The sequence below is a fragment of the Hippocampus zosterae genome, chromosome 19 (genome assembly GCF_025434085.1).
Source record: "Hippocampus zosterae strain Florida chromosome 19, ASM2543408v3, whole genome shotgun sequence".
Taxonomy (NCBI): domain Eukaryota; kingdom Metazoa; phylum Chordata; class Actinopteri; order Syngnathiformes; family Syngnathidae; genus Hippocampus; species Hippocampus zosterae.
In genome coordinates, this window is record NC_067469.1 from 10668300 (window position 1) to 10685035 (window position 16736).

At 40.0% G+C, this 16736-nt stretch overlaps 2 protein-coding genes and 1 long non-coding RNA gene across 6 annotated transcripts; 1 reads left to right on the plus strand and 2 right to left on the minus strand.

Moving 5' to 3' along the window:
- Nucleotides 1-283: 283 nt before the first annotated feature.
- On the plus strand, nucleotides 284-12540 carry ube2j1 (ubiquitin-conjugating enzyme E2, J1). 4 transcript variants are annotated; one of them, XR_007960016.1, is made up of 9 exons: nucleotides 284-654; nucleotides 3754-3827; nucleotides 4523-4654; nucleotides 5159-5243; nucleotides 5827-5932; nucleotides 7625-7754; nucleotides 9788-9922; nucleotides 11051-11961; nucleotides 11992-12540. XR_007960016.1 is itself a non-coding variant. In XM_052052208.1 (8 exons), the coding sequence occupies exons 1-8, from the start codon at nucleotides 624-626 to the stop codon at nucleotides 11327-11329; spliced, it is 972 nt and encodes a 323-aa protein (XP_051908168.1). In that variant the 5' UTR covers nucleotides 284-623; the 3' UTR covers nucleotides 11330-12540. The 4 variants fall into 4 exon arrangements, 3 of the variants coding, with proteins under 3 accessions (XP_051908168.1, XP_051908170.1, XP_051908169.1); XM_052052208.1 differs by having other exon boundaries at nucleotides 11051-12540; XM_052052210.1 differs by having other exon boundaries at nucleotides 285-654; nucleotides 9788-9916; nucleotides 11051-12540.
- Nucleotides 9708-11183, minus strand: LOC127591930 (uncharacterized). Its single transcript, XR_007960024.1, has 2 exons — nucleotides 11035-11183; nucleotides 9708-9903 (listed from the first exon to the last, which is right to left on the minus strand). It is a non-coding gene; the product is annotated as an uncharacterized LOC127591930 (long non-coding RNA).
- Nucleotides 12541-14531: 1991 nt separating the features above from the next.
- Nucleotides 14532-16192, minus strand: smim8 (small integral membrane protein 8). Its single transcript, XM_052052225.1, has 2 exons — nucleotides 15760-16192; nucleotides 14532-14846 (listed from the first exon to the last, which is right to left on the minus strand). Exons 1-2 carry the CDS (start codon nucleotides 15883-15885, stop codon nucleotides 14688-14690), a joined length of 285 nt encoding a protein of 94 aa, XP_051908185.1. The 5' UTR covers nucleotides 15886-16192; the 3' UTR covers nucleotides 14532-14687.
- Between the last annotated feature and the right edge of the window lie 544 nt (nucleotides 16193-16736).

Below are 16736 nucleotides of genomic sequence, written 5' to 3' on the forward strand. Positions count from 1 at the left end.
TCCAGATGAGGTGACTTGGGCATCAGATCATAATGCCCCCTGGACGCCTCCTGTAATGAGGTGTTCCAGGCACGTCCCACCAGGAAGAGTCCTCAGCATGACGCAGGACATGCTGGAGGGACTTTCTCCCGACTAACATGTTTTGTCACTTTAGTTTTTAAATTCAGTCCATTTGCTTGCATTGTTTTATGAGAGATGGCCACATCCAACATGGCGGATACGATGACGTATTGAGTATTCAGTCAGTCCTGCTAAAGGTGGGGTCTAGTATGCCTGTCTAAGTACTATACCGTGTCAATCTTGTGGACTTCACATACTTTTAATTTCCGTGTTTGACGTCACGGGAACGACGACGGACTTTTTAGTATTTTAAAATTCGGTATAAAAAAAGAGACCATATCTCTTTGTGACGTCTCGAGGTGGACATAATCCGTATTCGGTGTGGCCCTGAGTGCATGTCGAAAAGGATCGATCCGACCAGGCTTTCAGCTGCCAGTGAATCCTCACCAATGCTAACCAAAGAGCTAAAATCAGATAACCCATACTTACGGTGACTGATCGTTAAAATAGCGAATTTACAACACAATTGCTACTGTATATCATCTTTCAAGTGCTTGAAGATTATGGAGAGTAAATATAACCTCAAGAGTCCAGGTAAGTTCCATTCTATTTCACGTTTACGAAGTGCGTTATTCCACTTTAACCACACGGTTGACATTTCAAACAATATAATTAACTGTATGTCTATTCTCTCTAAAAATTGTTACATCAGTGAGGGAATGAGTGTCTTTCAAGCGACATGTCTTGCCCTCGCAAGTTGCCTCCTTTCCCATTCTAACGGTTTCCATTATTTTGAGAAATGGATTTCTACGATCACAGTAGTATTTGAGTAGTGTTATATGAAGATGCGAATGTAGGTTTGGATAAGGTAGGACACGTCATCAAGGGTTTATCCTAATTCCGATGCTTCAATAGAGGAAAACAGGAAGTCGGATTTATCCCACTCGGGCTGTCCCAGTTCCGACCTCAAAGCGTTCGAGGAGAATGTAAACAAAGATTCCGATAAATTGTGTTATGTTCTGGTTCATCACAACACATTTTGACCTCCAGCGACCGTTAATAATTTCCTGAATTTATACAAATAAATAAATATCATCTTGAAATCAGTTTCTTCATCCGTTCCCAAATGACTGCATGCAATTAACAGCGGGTCTTCATGCAGTCAGAACAAATCACGTGGCGTTACTTGGTTATTAAAAATGTTTGTAATAAACAAGGCCAAATATGTTAATCCATCCATTTTCAACACTGTTTATCCTTAACAGAGTCGCGATATATATACTGTATACTACAGTATACTCCATGGGGTCGCCATTTGTCAAGTGACAATGAAGTCAGTCGGTGAACTCGGGGTCCTGTTTTCCCGACTTCGCAACTACGACCTCGCAGTTCGAAGGGGCGTTTTGGTGTACTTTTCTGAGTCGGAAGTTAGAAAAGTCCAACTTCCCACCCTCACTTCCTTCCAGTGCAACACGAACAACCCTTAGCCTTTTTGAGAATACAGTACTATATGCCGCTTGTAGATCTCCTTTGCGCATGCGTGAGAATTGAGGCGACAAGAAGGCTTCCAAACAACAAGCGGTTTTGGATGACAGTACACCAGTGCATCCCTTCCTGCACGCCTTAAAGCTTACAGGCATTGTTAAAAGGCTTTACGCCTCATGTGACAAAACGGCAGGTGCACTTTGTGCTCTGTATAACTGATCTAATGGATTCCACTAAAGTGCTACATAAATCTGATGCATTATTATTATTATCATTATTTAGACCAGGGTGGTCAAACTCATTTTTTTGTCGCAGGCCACTTTGGAGTTACGGCTTCCCTCGGAGGGCCGTTGCAAAATCTCAATGTTAATTATGACCCTTGACCATTTGACATTTCGGTACCGATTTCAGCAAGAGTCATAATAGTTGGCACGCATGATTTGCTCCCATGGACCTCATAAAATTATGTGGGAGGGGGGGGCAGATTTGGCCCCCGGGCCTTGACTTTGACACCTGTGATTTAGTCGATTGAACGTATGTGTCAAAACACAATTGTAAAGCATTGTACACCTGTTTATTCATCACAATTTCCTGATAGAAAAAGATCCAAACGAATGAAAAAGATGGACGAAAATTGTAAATATCTTGAACACATGTATTCACATTCACATTTATTTTGTCAATATCTTGAAACCGATAGGGAAGACAAAGAGGCTAAGTAATCAAGCTCTACCGTGCAGCAAAACGAATGAGAGACACGACATGCGATCAGCCCGACAGAAATAAAAATTCTCGTCACTGTCAGTTTTTAAATCAAGAAACGTTTCCACATTTCAATATTACTGTGGCATGGTACAGTGGCAATTTATTCGCTGAGTGTTATGTACCCTCGCATCACTTTACTCGCATCATGTGAGCAAAATAACATTTATTCAGCCCATTTGTGTTTTACTGGCAATGTTGAGCTGAGCAAATGAGCACAAAAATCCCATCTGTGTCACTCTCATGTTACGGCATTGTACACATGTCCCACTTGCTGCACACATCGTGCAAAACGCTGGTAAAAACCTAAGTGTCGTGTTCCAGGAGAGGGCGGTCTGTGAAAAAAAATGAAAAAAATATCCCAATTGCTGAAATGGTCGAAATCACAGGAAAGGTTGGTAGCCAAACAGGGTCTCTTAGCCATAATTGACCAAGTGACCTTGAGATTTGCATGGGATCTATTGGAGGCGCAACTTCCGGTCTGAACTTGAACCAGGGGGTCTCTTCCGAAAGTCAAATCTCCTAATCTTCATGGCACCATTCCTTCACTTTTGTTGCTTTAGGTCATCAGGTTAAGGCGCGATAAAAAAAGTGTTTCCTTTCTACCACAGGAATATGACTGAAGTCAGTGTATAACTTGCTTGCTGTATCTGCAAAATATTAGCTACAGACACATTTATCCTCATTTAGTAGAATATGCTTATCACATTGTTTCTTTGAATGTCTTTTTTTTTAATAAGATCAAATGTGTTACTGCACCATAGAAATGTGTTACTGCACCATAGTGTGACAATAAAGACTTTTTATTTGTGTGTGGGGGGGGGTTTGCCCTCGCAACAAAATTGGGTTGAGCGTGTCAAAATAAGATGTACAACGTTATGTTCGCATGGACCAGCATGCTATGATACAGCAAATGTCTCATTAAATTCTAAATTCTAAGTTCTTTACCGACACTCGAATAATGGTGCAAATACGATTTTTTTCCACTTTAATTGTTTAAATTTGTTTCAAATACTTTTACACATGAGTACAGTTATTTGGGGATTTTTTTGTGCCTCAATAAATTAAATCGGCATTCAGAAACTGCATCTTGTATTTGATTACCGTAGTCTATTTGTGATATTAAAATTGTTTTGATGAACTGAAACCTTTGTTTATGACAAATATGCAAAGAACATATAAATCAGGAAGTGGGCAAATATTATTTTACAGCACTGCAGCACAATGCTGGAAGGTTTGATTAAAAAAATATATCAATTTTACCTGATTTTGAACATTTTCATTTTTGGGGTCTCATGTCACACTGTTGGACCACGTTTTCTTCGAATCACACATCTACGTTTGCAATTAATTCTACTGTAGAATTTAAGTGCAAGCGCAGATGTAGAATTTCACATCTGCTAACCTAAACTGACATCCATGTCTGTTTATCTTTTATTGGGCTAGCGGTGAAGAGGCTGATGAAAGAGGCTGCTGAATTGAGAGATCCCACAGAGCACTACCATGCCCAGCCACTGGAAGTAAGTTTACCGCATTGCAGATGTAGCGGTCTGCAGAAATGAGAACGTCCGCCATTAACAATAAGCTCTTTATTGATAGATTTATTTACATTTGTTTTTGAGCAGGCCAGCACATACATCATTTTTTTTTCTGAGAAATCAAACGACCATCACCATGTCACCATTTGCAATTGCTCTATATGTGCTGTTCCAACAAGGAGTGGGAAGATGAAAACTTATTAAATCCCACCACCATCTCACATTTATATTACAAGCCATACATACTACCTTACGCATCCCGAATGGTTTCTTACACCTGTACAGGCACTCCAAATATAGATAACTGATTGAGAAAATTGATATATATTACATATGGTTAGAATCAAATTCATTGTCTGCTGTATTTAAAATACAGTAAATTTCAGCAATAGTTACATACCAACAATGGTAATAGAAATGATATCTGCCAACTTGGTAATAAAACAAGCACATACCCACAATGGTAAGAAAAAGCCAGTGACTGAGCAGTTACGTCCAAGAAATTATGTTTCTTAACATTTTCTAGCTGTACATTGTGTACATGTGTATTATCAATTATGGATTACTTTTATCGGTACCTAATATCAATAATTTTGTTTTATTCCACAAGAAATGTCGTCAGTGTGATCACTGCGTACTGTAAAGTTCGCCTTTTTTGTCTTTCCGTACCCTTGTAGGATAACCTATTTGAATGGCATTTCTCAGTCCGTGGACCCCCGGATTCAGATTTCGACGGAGGGGTTTACCATGGCAGGATCGTGCTTCCGCCAGAGTATCCAATGAAGCCTCCCAGCATTATTCTCCTTACAGTAAGACAGACTTGCAGAGATTAATGCCTTGTGCCTGGTTCACATGATCGACAGTAAATGTGGAAATTGACTACGTGCGAGTTAACCTCCAATCAGTTTTAGTTGTATTCTACTTGTGTGATCAAAGTGCACGTTTTCATATGATAAAACTCCTACTTTTTTCTAATTTGAGGATGTTATTTTTCGTGCTGTCAGAAATTAAAATCTAGAGTAACGTGATTAAAAAAAATAATGCGGTAAAAGTTCTGTAATTAATTAATTGCAATTAACACGATAATTTGACACCTCTAGTTATTTTATTTTCATGTTGTACGGAACCTGCAGCAGTTGAATCCCAAGTGGTCCAATTTGTTACTTTTCACTGTCATGCTTTTCAGAGACACAACCATTTGGCAATATGATTTACACATTTGTCTTCTCCTTATCCCCAACCCACACCTCCCCTCACCCCGGCACCATCCATCTACTTTCCTCCGATTCATATTCTCCACCGCCCATGTCCAGCCAAATGGAAGATTCGAAGTTGGGAAGAAGATCTGTCTGAGTATATCGGGCCACCATCCAGAGACATGGCAGCCTTCATGGAGCAGTAGGTTTCACCACTGCCTATTTCGTCGTGTGTTTAAATAACGTTGCAATGAGGTCACTACTAATGGGAATGTTGTAACTAGAAGTGGGCTATCTTAAACATTCACTACTGACTTTCAACACTTTTATAGGTATATGTACATGAGTATGAGTATAAAACATATTTATAAGGCCAAATTTAATGGTATGCCTGCTTGTAAAAGTAAAATTTTGTAGTAATTAACATTACTTAATGCTGCATACGAATAGATTTAAACATGTATAAATTAGCTTAGGTGAGTGTATGAATAACAAAATACAGTACACGGATACATGTAGCACTGTATATGTTGTTCTATGTGACTCGCTGTTGTTTTGCTGACCTTCGCTGCCTCTCACGGGCCGTTTGCGGACTTTTTGCGGACGTAAATTTTATTTATTTATTTATTTTTATGAATATGTTTGGGAAAAAAACGTGATACCCGTGAAATAGCGAGGGATTACTGTCGCTTTTTTTCCCTTGTACAATAAATTTGTTTAATTCTCAATGCTTTTACTTTTCATGTTTTTTTACATGTATTCTTTGCATTGTTTCTGTATTTCAGTACGAACTGCACTGATTGCCATCATTGGATTCATGCCAACAAAGGGAGAGGGCGCAATTGGATCTCTCGATTATACTCCTGAAGAGCGGAGGGTGCTTGCCAAAAAGTAAGATTTTTACTTGAATGCTTTTCATTATTTGTTCACTTCCAGAGTATAAATTTGATGCCTTTGTAGATTCTCAGTTTCAATGATTACCGGATTGGCCCAAATATAAAACGGCCCTGATTATAAGACGACCGCCTCTTTTTCAAGACTCAAGTTTGAAAAAAGACTTTTTGAACACCAAATTAATTTTTATACAGAAAATAATTACAGTACATCTGAAATAAATGATTATAACAATATATTTGAGAGAAAAAAAGCAAGTTATTTTGCCTCATTCAAATCTAAAGTGCAATCACATTCGTAAATGAATGGCTTCTGGTTATTGAAATGTTAATTACATCATAACTTCTCCTCAGCTGCCGGTTAACCTGGCCGCTCTTCGACCCACTTTTCTCCGGATTGTCACTACGTCTCTCCATTTTCTGTTATCTCTTCGATTATTTTCTTCTCTTTTCCTTCTTACCGCAATTTTTTATTTTTCTTCTTCGTGCTACCACAATTTTAATTTTTATTCTTCGTGGCAGGGGTTCACTTTGGCCTGGGGAGTCAAGTTCAGCATTCGCTTCAATGATATCTGGCACCATCTAGCGTCATGAATGGGTACATTGTCTAGACCCCGAATATAAGACGGCCCCGACTTTTTCAGTCTTATTTCAATGCAAAAAACACTGTCTTATATTCGGGTCAATACAGTATAACGAACTGCGAGTTGAATCGAGGTGACTGGTGTAATTTGTTGCTGAAGATACTTTAATCCAAAAGGCTTTTTCAGGATAAAATTGTATGTATGTAATCTTTGCCTGGAATAATGCAAAGTAGTACAGAATAGAATGGATGAATAGCACTATAAAAGTCCCAAGAAATGTTAAATGTTAAAATGTTAAATGGCGTAGCGCTCGAATGACCTGCCAATCTACATTCCTACCCCTTACTGTATGGTCACATGCCTTGGGTCTTGACCGAAGCCGTGAAGTTAGCGTCAGTCCACTCAGTAATGCACCACAAGTTATGTGAATTAAATTAAAATAGAATAGTACCGTGTTAGCTGCCAAAATGTTGCTGACTTAAAAGCCTTTCAGAACTCTGCCTTGGCAATTGTAAAGTCTGATCCCATGTTATCTACCAGTGGTGGCCAGTTTTGGCCACGGACAACCCTAATTTAAAAAAAAATTCAAAATATCTGTGACCTTCCTGACATTTTCACATGGATGCTATATTTTTAGGTCCCTTCATACTTGCACCCTATCACAGCTCATTTCTATTAACTACATTAGACACAAGAATAAGATCCAGGCCATTAACAATGATGCCTTGCCAGTAATATCCCGCTGACCGAATTCCCCGGCCACTGGGAGACATACAAGCCACTGATATAGAGACAAGAATGCTCCTCATAATGCATGGAGGCATGCTGTAGGAGCTTAGTGACTATTGACTTCTCATCATTACTTTAATAATAAAATGCCCGACTGGCAACCATCCCATCATCGTGTAAATGCGGTCCTCATCGTGGTAGTGCATTAGGGACAGATGATGCTGTGGGTCTACAGCCCGTTTTTCCAGGAGTTGCTTGTGTGTCTTATTGACAGATTTTACACACGCCTGCTGCTCTCTCTCTTTGATCTACAATGCATGATTTACTTGAACCACTTAATGTGCATCCCTGGTTATATTAAACGTATTGTCTTCCAGATCCCAAGATTTTTGCTGTGAGATATGTAGCTGTTCGTTGCGCTCAGCACTCCTGCCTCTAACTCCTGACAGCATCCTTACTCCAGAGGACCACTTGGCAAATGGGCTAGTTCAACAAATCGACTTCAAGGTACAAAATAAATTGGATCATACAGAAAAGCGAATAATGTTCTAATGCTGTTCTGTAATGTGTCTGGTGTTTCCCCAAAAGGAATATTTTGAGTATGTCAGGTCTATCAGGCAATCAAACCCTTAAAACAAACTTTAAAACCCAACAGAGTCTGGGAGTCAAGCAGAATTGTCTTTTACTTGTGCACAAGGAGAGTGAACGAGTGTTAACCATTACATTCTCCGAGAAGCTTTGGAAACACTTCACTCGTCTTCACACTTTTATTGTCTTAGGGACTGTCCCAATACCAAAACTTCTAAAGGGGCGAGGAAACAAGGCTGGTATCTTAGCTTCAAGGCTACGAACAGGAACAAGCTGCTGTCCTCAGAATGCGGAATTACTTTGATTGCATGTTTTGTACGTAAATGAAGTCCTTGATTGTCACACTATTAGTTGATTAAACATCTAAAAGCAGAGAGCGATCAATTATATACAGTTACTATTCCAGAGTGGTGGTGTAGAGACTTGAATACTATTGAAATGTACCGTATAATGCATCTTTCTTTATGAAGCACTTTCGCAAGATTGCTCATGTTTGAAAACCCTCCACCTGTTGCTGAATTTAAACAACTCTTTGAGGAAGAGTGGTCCAAAATAATCTCAACATTGATGTGAAAGACTCAATGCTATTCATTAAAAACACGCAACAGCGCTTTAATTTATTATTTATTTTTTGCTGAGCGTGACCCAACAATTGATTAGGTTTTGGGGGCAATTACTTTTTCACACGGAGACAAGTAGCTTTGGATATTTTTTTCTCCAATTAATTAAAAAAAAAAAACCTAAATTTTAAAATGTCATTCTACAGTATGGTTACTTTGGTTACCTTTGTCTGATATGTACCTATTTTCATGATCTTAACAACATGGGCACAGATAGCACCGAGGTCAGCGGGTGGGAGACGTGTCCCCTTCTCAGTTTCATAAAGGCCATGATTCATCCCATCCAATTTTGCCACTTAAAGTAACAAAATCTCCGGTCAAACAGTGTTCTCCTGAATTGGGTCCTGCATAGCGTGTATTATGCGACACCTACTAATGGGTTTCCCCAAAACATGTCAGAATTAAATATGTCCTCTTTCTGAAGTTGAATCTGCAACTCGGCAAAGGAAACAAATCATACAAGCGAAATTTCAAACAGCATATATAATCAGGTGTCATCAGCATGATTTATGATATATTTCCTGTTAACGTTACTGTTAATGTCACCAAGCAGAAGGATGTAGATGCTAAACATGTACCGGCTAAGTGCCAATCCCTGTGGGACTCCACATATGACATGACAAAACTTGCATTGCCATAAATTACATTTCCTGTTAACGTTACTGTTAATGTCACCAAGCAGAAGGATGTAGCTGCTAAACATGTACCGGCTAAGTGCCGATCCCTGTGGGACTCCACATATAACGTGACAAAACTTGCATTGCCATAAATTACATGTCGCATCATCTCTGAGAGGTCCAAACTAAACCAGCAAAGTGCTTGGTTCCATCTCAAAGCTGGTGCGATTGTGTTTTTGGACCGTTTCTCCGTAGCATGTCAGCGGCGGGGCGATATGACCCAAAGTTCCTAATCAATTGCATCCCTTCACAATAATGGTATATATCATGAACTAAAATTAAGTAATACTTTAATAAATTCTTCATTTCTGAGGAGTTGAATTGTATACTCCACTAATGAAGCTAAATTGCCATATTTATGGTTTGTACCATTACATTGTAAAATGTTTTTTTTTTCCAATGCAGAATTCAAAGTTAATGCTCCTGAGTGCAAACAAAAACTAATACATCTGATATTTTAAATGAAAACACTATACAACTGGCTTTCAGTTTAGGTTTCTACAATTCATCCAAATTACTGTTCCCATGAAATAATCAGCCTTAACCGTGTCAGTTTTCCCCTATAGAGTAGAAAGCAATTCTATGTTTGATATGCCCAAGCTGTGGACACAGTCAAGCTTTTTAAAAAAAAAGTTTGTTCTCTGTGTAAATGCAGGCAGAATCAAGTTCATCAAGTCAAATGAGAAAAGAGAATGAAGATGCCAACAACAAGGTTTCCCCTCTTACCCAGGAAGGGGACTCGAATTCTTCAGGCTGCGAAGCTGTCGATCCCTCGACTGAGCAGGTAGGTGTTTGAAATCTTCTGTCAGTACATTTGGGCTGCGAATGAATTCCCTGAGGCAAAAATAATTTCTTGAATTCCTTGACTGTAAAATAAACATGACCCACTCAAGGTCATTATTATAACATACTCATTATTGGACATTTCCTTAAAATACTGCCCAGTGTTAAAATTATTTTGAAATATTTTGTAATACGTATGTCCCGATCACGTGATTGGAAATTGGGCCCGATCATTCCAGTTTCATGTGTTTGGAAATCAGGGGTTGGGGATGGGGCAACAACATAATTTAGAGCAGGGGTACCCAAACCTTTTTCACCTAAGATCTACTTTTCGATCAACCAACCTCCCGAGATTGATATGCTCACACTTGCACACGCATGTCATGATGAGTAATAGTCATGACGTCCCCTATGATGAACGAAATAGAAAAATAAACTCGACACAAGAATTGATGAGTTTGTGAAAAGAATTTCCTGCCTACCTTTGTGGGAGACCTGACACGGGCGATGCACTTTTGCAGCATGTTAACTATCGTGGCTAACGTGTGGCTAACGTTTCTCTTGGCACTTCCGATTCCCATTCTTTGCCAGTGCCCTCGATTAACTGTACATGAAACAAACTGAATGAGAATCATAACAAGAGCTCTGATCGTAAGCTGCAGGCTGCTGAGCGCTAACAACTTCCAGTTACGCAGGTCACGCACCACCGTAGGTTAAAGGTGACCTGATTCATTTTATTTGATTTTTTAAATACTTTTTATGAAAGTGAGACTGGTAGGATCATTAGGGTGCTGTGGGCATTCACACAAAAAGTATATTACGAACATGCCCAGAGATACACAAATGTTTGTTTTTTCCTCTACTCCCCATTGCGATCGACTTGGGACCAGTGCACGAGCTACCGGTTGTTCACGATCGACTTAATGGGCACCCATGATCTAGAGGATCACAGATATTTCGGAAAGAAAAAAAAAATTGAAATAAAAGAGATGGTGTTCAGGCAGCCCAGTGGTCAACTGGTTAGCGCGTCGGTTCCGTCAGGGCCTTGTTTATCTTTCATCATCAGGAAGTAAGAAAATGGGATCAAAAAGTGCTCTAAAAATGAATCACATGCACTACATATCCTCCACTACAGGCAGAAGTTTCAACAGCCACCACATTGGAGAGGCCGCAAGTGACTTTGCCTCCGAACGTTGGTCGTCCGCCCATTCCGCAGCAGCGTCGTGTTCAACACGCCCAAAGAGACAACAGAGAAGCCCCAAACAGGCCCTTCATTCCAGCGGTTCACGAGCCCCATGATGGAAGCTACGCAGGCTCTGCCATGCTCATGGTGGTGCTTATTTTGGTCCTGGCTGGACTTATTTTCCGAAGGATTTATCTGGCCCAAGAGCACAAGTTTGATTATGAGCTGTGATCTTTCCTCGCTACTAATTTGATCCTAAGTCCGCCTCGCCATTCTACTTTTAGCACCACGAGCAGCTGCAGTTGCACCAGAGGTTTGACAGTCACCGGAACATTTAACGTTCTCTTTTCTTATTAGCACGACGCCCCGTCAGCTTGATGCGCTTTCCTGCAGAAGGTGTGGGTGTGTCCTCCTCACTTGCAGCATCTGTTTGTTCCTTTTTAATTTATTTTTTTTTTAATCAATGTGAATTTTCATTCTGCCCCTAGATGATCGTGCATTTTTGAGTGGGTGTGGAATCATCTGACAGCAGATTAATTTGCGCTCGTGACACTACGCCGCCAAGCCCCTTTTTAATTACCGGTAACTAATTCACTGGTGTTGACGTTTATAGTTGTCAACTGCTATCTGTTTTCTGCCACTGATGAATGTGGGTCTTTTCAACGGGCAGACGTGGAAGAGGGTCTCGCCGAGCTTGGCTGCGAAAAGCTTTCTGCAAAACTAATGATGAAGGAATGGTAGTAGACGACATTGTTGCATCGCTTTCGAGTTGATTATCATAGCTTTTGAAATGCATCGGATGTCATTTCAACTCGAGTCGGCATCGCTCACAGCATGTTTCGTAATTGTACATCTACAAATATGTTTTTTTTGCCATCAAAGTTCTTTCTCAGGCTTGTTTATTTTATTATTTTACAGCAGGGGTCGGTCACCAATGTGGTGCCTGGGAGCACCAGGTAGCCTATTTGAAAAATAGGCGATCAGCGACGTTCCTTCTATGCTACGCGCTGAGCAATTACCCACTTCTCTCAGCACACATGATATATTTCCACACTCATTCCTTCATTTTTTCTTCACGGTTTTGATCTTCAAAAGCACACCGCACCATTCCCACTTCCCTAACAGTCTCGGTAGCAACACCGAGAGGGCACACGCACTTGTTCCCCTGTAGTTTCAAGCATGCATTGATGCACTGATGCTCATCATTGACAGATCAGTCATTCCATTCAGCAAGTCCAAACATGGGCGTGGGTTAAAATCCCCTTCAATGACACCCTTTCATGTGTTACGGAGGCCAGGTGACTAGAAATGTTCATATTTTATTCATGCTTTCCATTATTTATGAGGACAGTGGATAGTGTGCGACCACATTAATACAAAATTGTATTGAGACTTAATTATGCTTAAAATAACCCTTGTGCTATAATAAAAAGTAACAAATTGGGGTTTGCTTTATTTGAGTCACAAAATATCTATTCAATGATCAGTTTTATTTCAATATACGGGTGTTTTTTTTGTGTGACCTACCTACTGGTTTGACCGCTGTGTGCATGTCTGATTTCACAGACGCCTATATGACTTGACTGGTAATTGGCTGAAGCCAGAGGGCAGCCATCTTACGATGCCTTTGGTACAACTTCAGTTTTTTTTCCACTGAAAACAATGTAATCAATACATGTTTTATGCCAGTATCCGTGTATAGAGTAATGGGAGCCTCTCAATCAACCAACCTCACTGACATAAGTCTCCAGGGTGAGTTAAAAAAAATACTGAGGCCAGAAAAAGGCCAAAAATGGGTCCAAATGTGAAAGAACATTTAAAATGGCAGACTTCCTGTTGGCTTTGTCATACAGCTCCAAAATACTTTTTGTAGATCTTGGGCTGTTAACATAGGCCTAGGAAATGTTCTTGATCATGGTAACACAACTAGTGCTCCATTGCTATAGATTTTTTAGGTGTGTTGTTTTAAAAAAATTGCAGGATAACCTCATAAAATATTGATGCCGTTGATAGGCCTGATGTCTTTGCAAAGTTTCATGAGTTTTTGCGCATGTTTAGACTCTTAAAAGTAGTGTTTTTCTTGGTGAGTGGCGTGTTAGCATGGGAACAGTGTTTTATGAAAATTTAGTGTTTTAACAACATGAAGGCCTAAACACTCTTGATCGAATATGTAGTAGATCTTGTTATCCCTTGAGTTGAAAAACTAAGAAAACATTTCCTGTAGCCAGTGGGTGGCACTACGGCGACCACAAAAAAATATGTTCCTAGATGTCTTCAGGCCTAGACTTTCCATGAAATAAGTGAAATTTGTAGAAATTGTGATCATCTGGGTCAAGTTACAGCAACGTTTACTGTCACAGTGATTCATTAGAATTTGTGGCACCGTAATGCACACGTCTTTCGCCAAAAGGTCACCATACAAAAAGCATTGACTAAACGAAGGAAGGAGACAACCAAGACTTACAAGGGCATTTAGCCCCTTGTGAATGTGAGCCCACAAGGTTTGTGCGCCTTTTTGTTCAATTTTCTTCATAACTTTTGTCTTTCATTTATTGTCCATGTTTGTGATCAGTTCTCATATCTCTTTTTTTTTTTCTTTTACAACTGCCGCAGTTGTGAAGGCTCTAGTCCAGTGGTACTTAACCTGGGTTCGGTGAATTTGTTTCAATCTTTTTTGTCTTTTGGCTAATTTATGTTGTTCTAAATCTGGTAAATTATTGCTTGGATGGTGTTTTTATTTATTTTTTTGTATTCCAGCCTTGGGGACCGAGAGTGAGTGCCTTCTTTCATGTTATGTGCCTACCACTGCAATTACCAACTGTCAACATTGAATCAGCTCATTAGCAAGCTTGCAGGCTCTGCAGAAAGATTACGATCCTGGTCATTTGAATTAAGTATGTTGCACCAGGGAAAGATGGAAAAGAGGCAAGACAAGTGGCCCATCAGGCCCAAAGCTGGACATGCCTGCTGTCAATCTTAGTGTTTCCACTGCAGAGTTTACCGGCAGGATGGTGACAGCTGAGGAACTTGCGCCAATCATCGATTATCCAACTAAACGACAACTATTTGAACGATTGACAGCCATTTTTTTAAAAAGTAAAACTTGTCCAAAACTTCTGATTTCAGTCTCTCAAGAGTTATTCTGATTTCTGCAGCCCTTTATATCCTTTGTGTTTAATTTCCACAAATATTTTACTTTGAGAATAGATAACGAAACTAGTGGCTGAATCAGTTCCAAAAAGCTTAGTGAGTACAATGTCAATCCCTCTCATGATGTTGCTTAATTGTTTAGTTGTTTTTATCACTAAAAACACAAAATAGTTACGAAAGAGTAATTGGGGCGAAATGGTTTTGTACTTTAATCCAAAATAACATTTTATCCAGTGAATCGATGAAAATCATTTCTAAAAATATTTGCGAATGAGCCATAAAATAATCCAAAGAATAATTTATTTTCTTTATACATCATAACCATGGTACAATATGGTTCCAATTTCGATGGGGCATTTAAACGCATCAGTCCAGTCTTTTTTTTTTTTTTAATTTTAATTTTTAGTTTATATTGTTCTCACACAACCACGGGCTGCTATTATCCCCACTTGGAACTGCTCCTCCTCATGAGTTTCTCTCCTTCGCTGTCGATGGCCTCATAAAGCTGCTGGTTGTTTTCTTTTGTAGCATGGAGGTACCCCAGATAACCGACACACAAGGTGATGGTAATCAGTCCAAATGCCATCACTGGTTTATTCTGGGGAAGAAGGGGTGGATGAGCAGAGCATTCAATTATAACAAAATTCTAAAATACAAAATGAAAATATGAAGAAAGTACTGAACTTCCAATCTACTATTTTGTACTGTACTATTGCGCGCACCCGAATAAAAGCTGCACTCTTTATAAATGTCCACATCACTTTCTGAAAATGTAAAAACAATCGCCACAATATTTTTGATTTTGAAGGTACCCTTCAGTCATTTCCTCCCCATAGAAGCTCACTGTGAAGAAAACCAAAACCTTCGCTGATTGTCAGAAAAGTAAAACCAATAGTCACTACAAATTAATGTGCAGATATCTACCCATGCCCACATCAACACCTTAAACCAGGGGTGCCCATTAGGTAGATCCTGATCTTCCGGTAGATCTAAGACAGGCACCAAGTAGATCCGAGGAGTGTCGAGAAGAAAAAAAACAAACAACCATTTGTGCGTCTTTATACGTGTTAGTAATATATTTTTTGTGTTAATATACACTGCACACTAACCATCTTATCAGTCTCATTTTCACTAAAAAAATATTTAAAAAATAAAGCAGGTAAATCTAAATTTACGGTGGCGCGTGATTACGTCACCGGAAGTTCAGCAGTATGCAATTGCAGCTTGTGATCAGAGCTTTTCGCGCACACAGTAACGTGAATGCACTGATTGACATCTTTTATTTTGAAGGTGGCGAACACCGCTCGCTGTCAACGGATTACCGTAATGCACAGCTCCAACAATCTCTTTGGCGGTTTGTTTGACTTCGTTTTTGTATGGGGATACTAGTTTGACAGCATTAACGTCAGAGGAGTGCTAAGACCCCCCTAGTGCCCTTGCGGAAAGCGCTTTTTCGGTAGGAAATACAAAACTGCAAATGGAAGTACAGTCCGGTGTAACACGTCTCTTACGGGCTTGATGAAGAGTTCGGGGTTGACAGCTCTGAACAGTGTGGTAGTCTGTGCACGCCTCAAACCGGGCGTCCTGTAGTCTGTTTCGACATTCTTCTTTCCTTCACTGGCTTCCTTTGGTGCCATGTCTGCGTGTTACTAAATCCCGTAGGTACTTCCTCGTCGTTGTTTTTCTTCTTCCACAGATGGGAAGGAAGTCCGATTTACTTTCGGCGACCAAGAAGGTGCTCTTGAACAACTGGGAGGTCCGAGTTGCGAGACCGGAAAAAAAGCAACGCGACAGAGTTCAGTCTGACGTCACTCGACAATGGTTGACCTACACTGAAACCACGAAGGTTTTTATGAAGTGCAGGGTTGAGGACCGTAGATGTGGCGTGGGAATTTAGACACTGGGTCTTTATTTCTGTGACTCCCGTGCTCGCTGATTAAGGCGCACATGCGCAGTAGGTCGGTCAAATCATCGCAAACTACGGCAATAACAGTCAGACAATATACCTAAATAATGAATTCGCAAACAGCGGCGGATGTCGTAAAAAGATTACCTATCCAATTGGGTTCTTACGAGATGCCCATGCGTCTGCCGAATTTTTATTGTCTTTAAAATGACACTATATTAAAAGACTACAATAGAGGAATCAGAGTTGTCATTTCGGCTTTCCGAGCAAAGCAGTTTGTCGTGCGATTACATTATTGCTACTGATATTAACATATCGCCATCCGGAAATACTATTCAATTGTTAATTTAGGGGCCGTCGTTGTATACGCCACGACACAAGTCTTAGGCTGAGTGTTAACAGTGGCGCCGCGCGATGCACACGAGACACATGTGAATATAAGGGCCATTTGATTGTCACAGAAAAAAACCGCATTCATTTATTGATGAATTAACTTCATGATCTTCTGTTACCCACCGCCTAATTTACCTAGCAAAATTCGAAAAGGGGGAGTACGGCATTTGCAGCTTGAAAAGGCCACAG

What these genes read in the sequence shown, in the direction of transcription:
- ube2j1 (XM_052052208.1), top strand. Translation starts at nt 624, where the DNA reads ATGGAGAGTAAATATAACCTCAAGAGTCCAG. An exon ending in ACCATGCCCAGCCACTGGAA is followed by an intron (nt 3,828 to 4,522) that starts GTAAGTTTACCG and finishes GTACCCTTGTAG; the next exon opens with GATAACCTATTTGAATGGCA. An exon ending in ATGGCAGCCTTCATGGAGCA is followed by an intron (nt 5,244 to 5,826) that starts GTAGGTTTCACC and finishes TCTGTATTTCAG; the next exon opens with TACGAACTGCACTGATTGCC.
- smim8 (XM_052052225.1), bottom strand. Translation starts at nt 15,885, where the DNA reads ATGGCACCAAAGGAAGCCAGTGAAGGAAAGAAGAATGTCGAAACAGAC. An exon ending in CCGAACTCTTCATCAAGCCC is followed by an intron (nt 14,847 to 15,759) that starts GTAAGAGACGTG and finishes CTTCTTCCCCAG; the next exon opens with AATAAACCAGTGATGGCATT.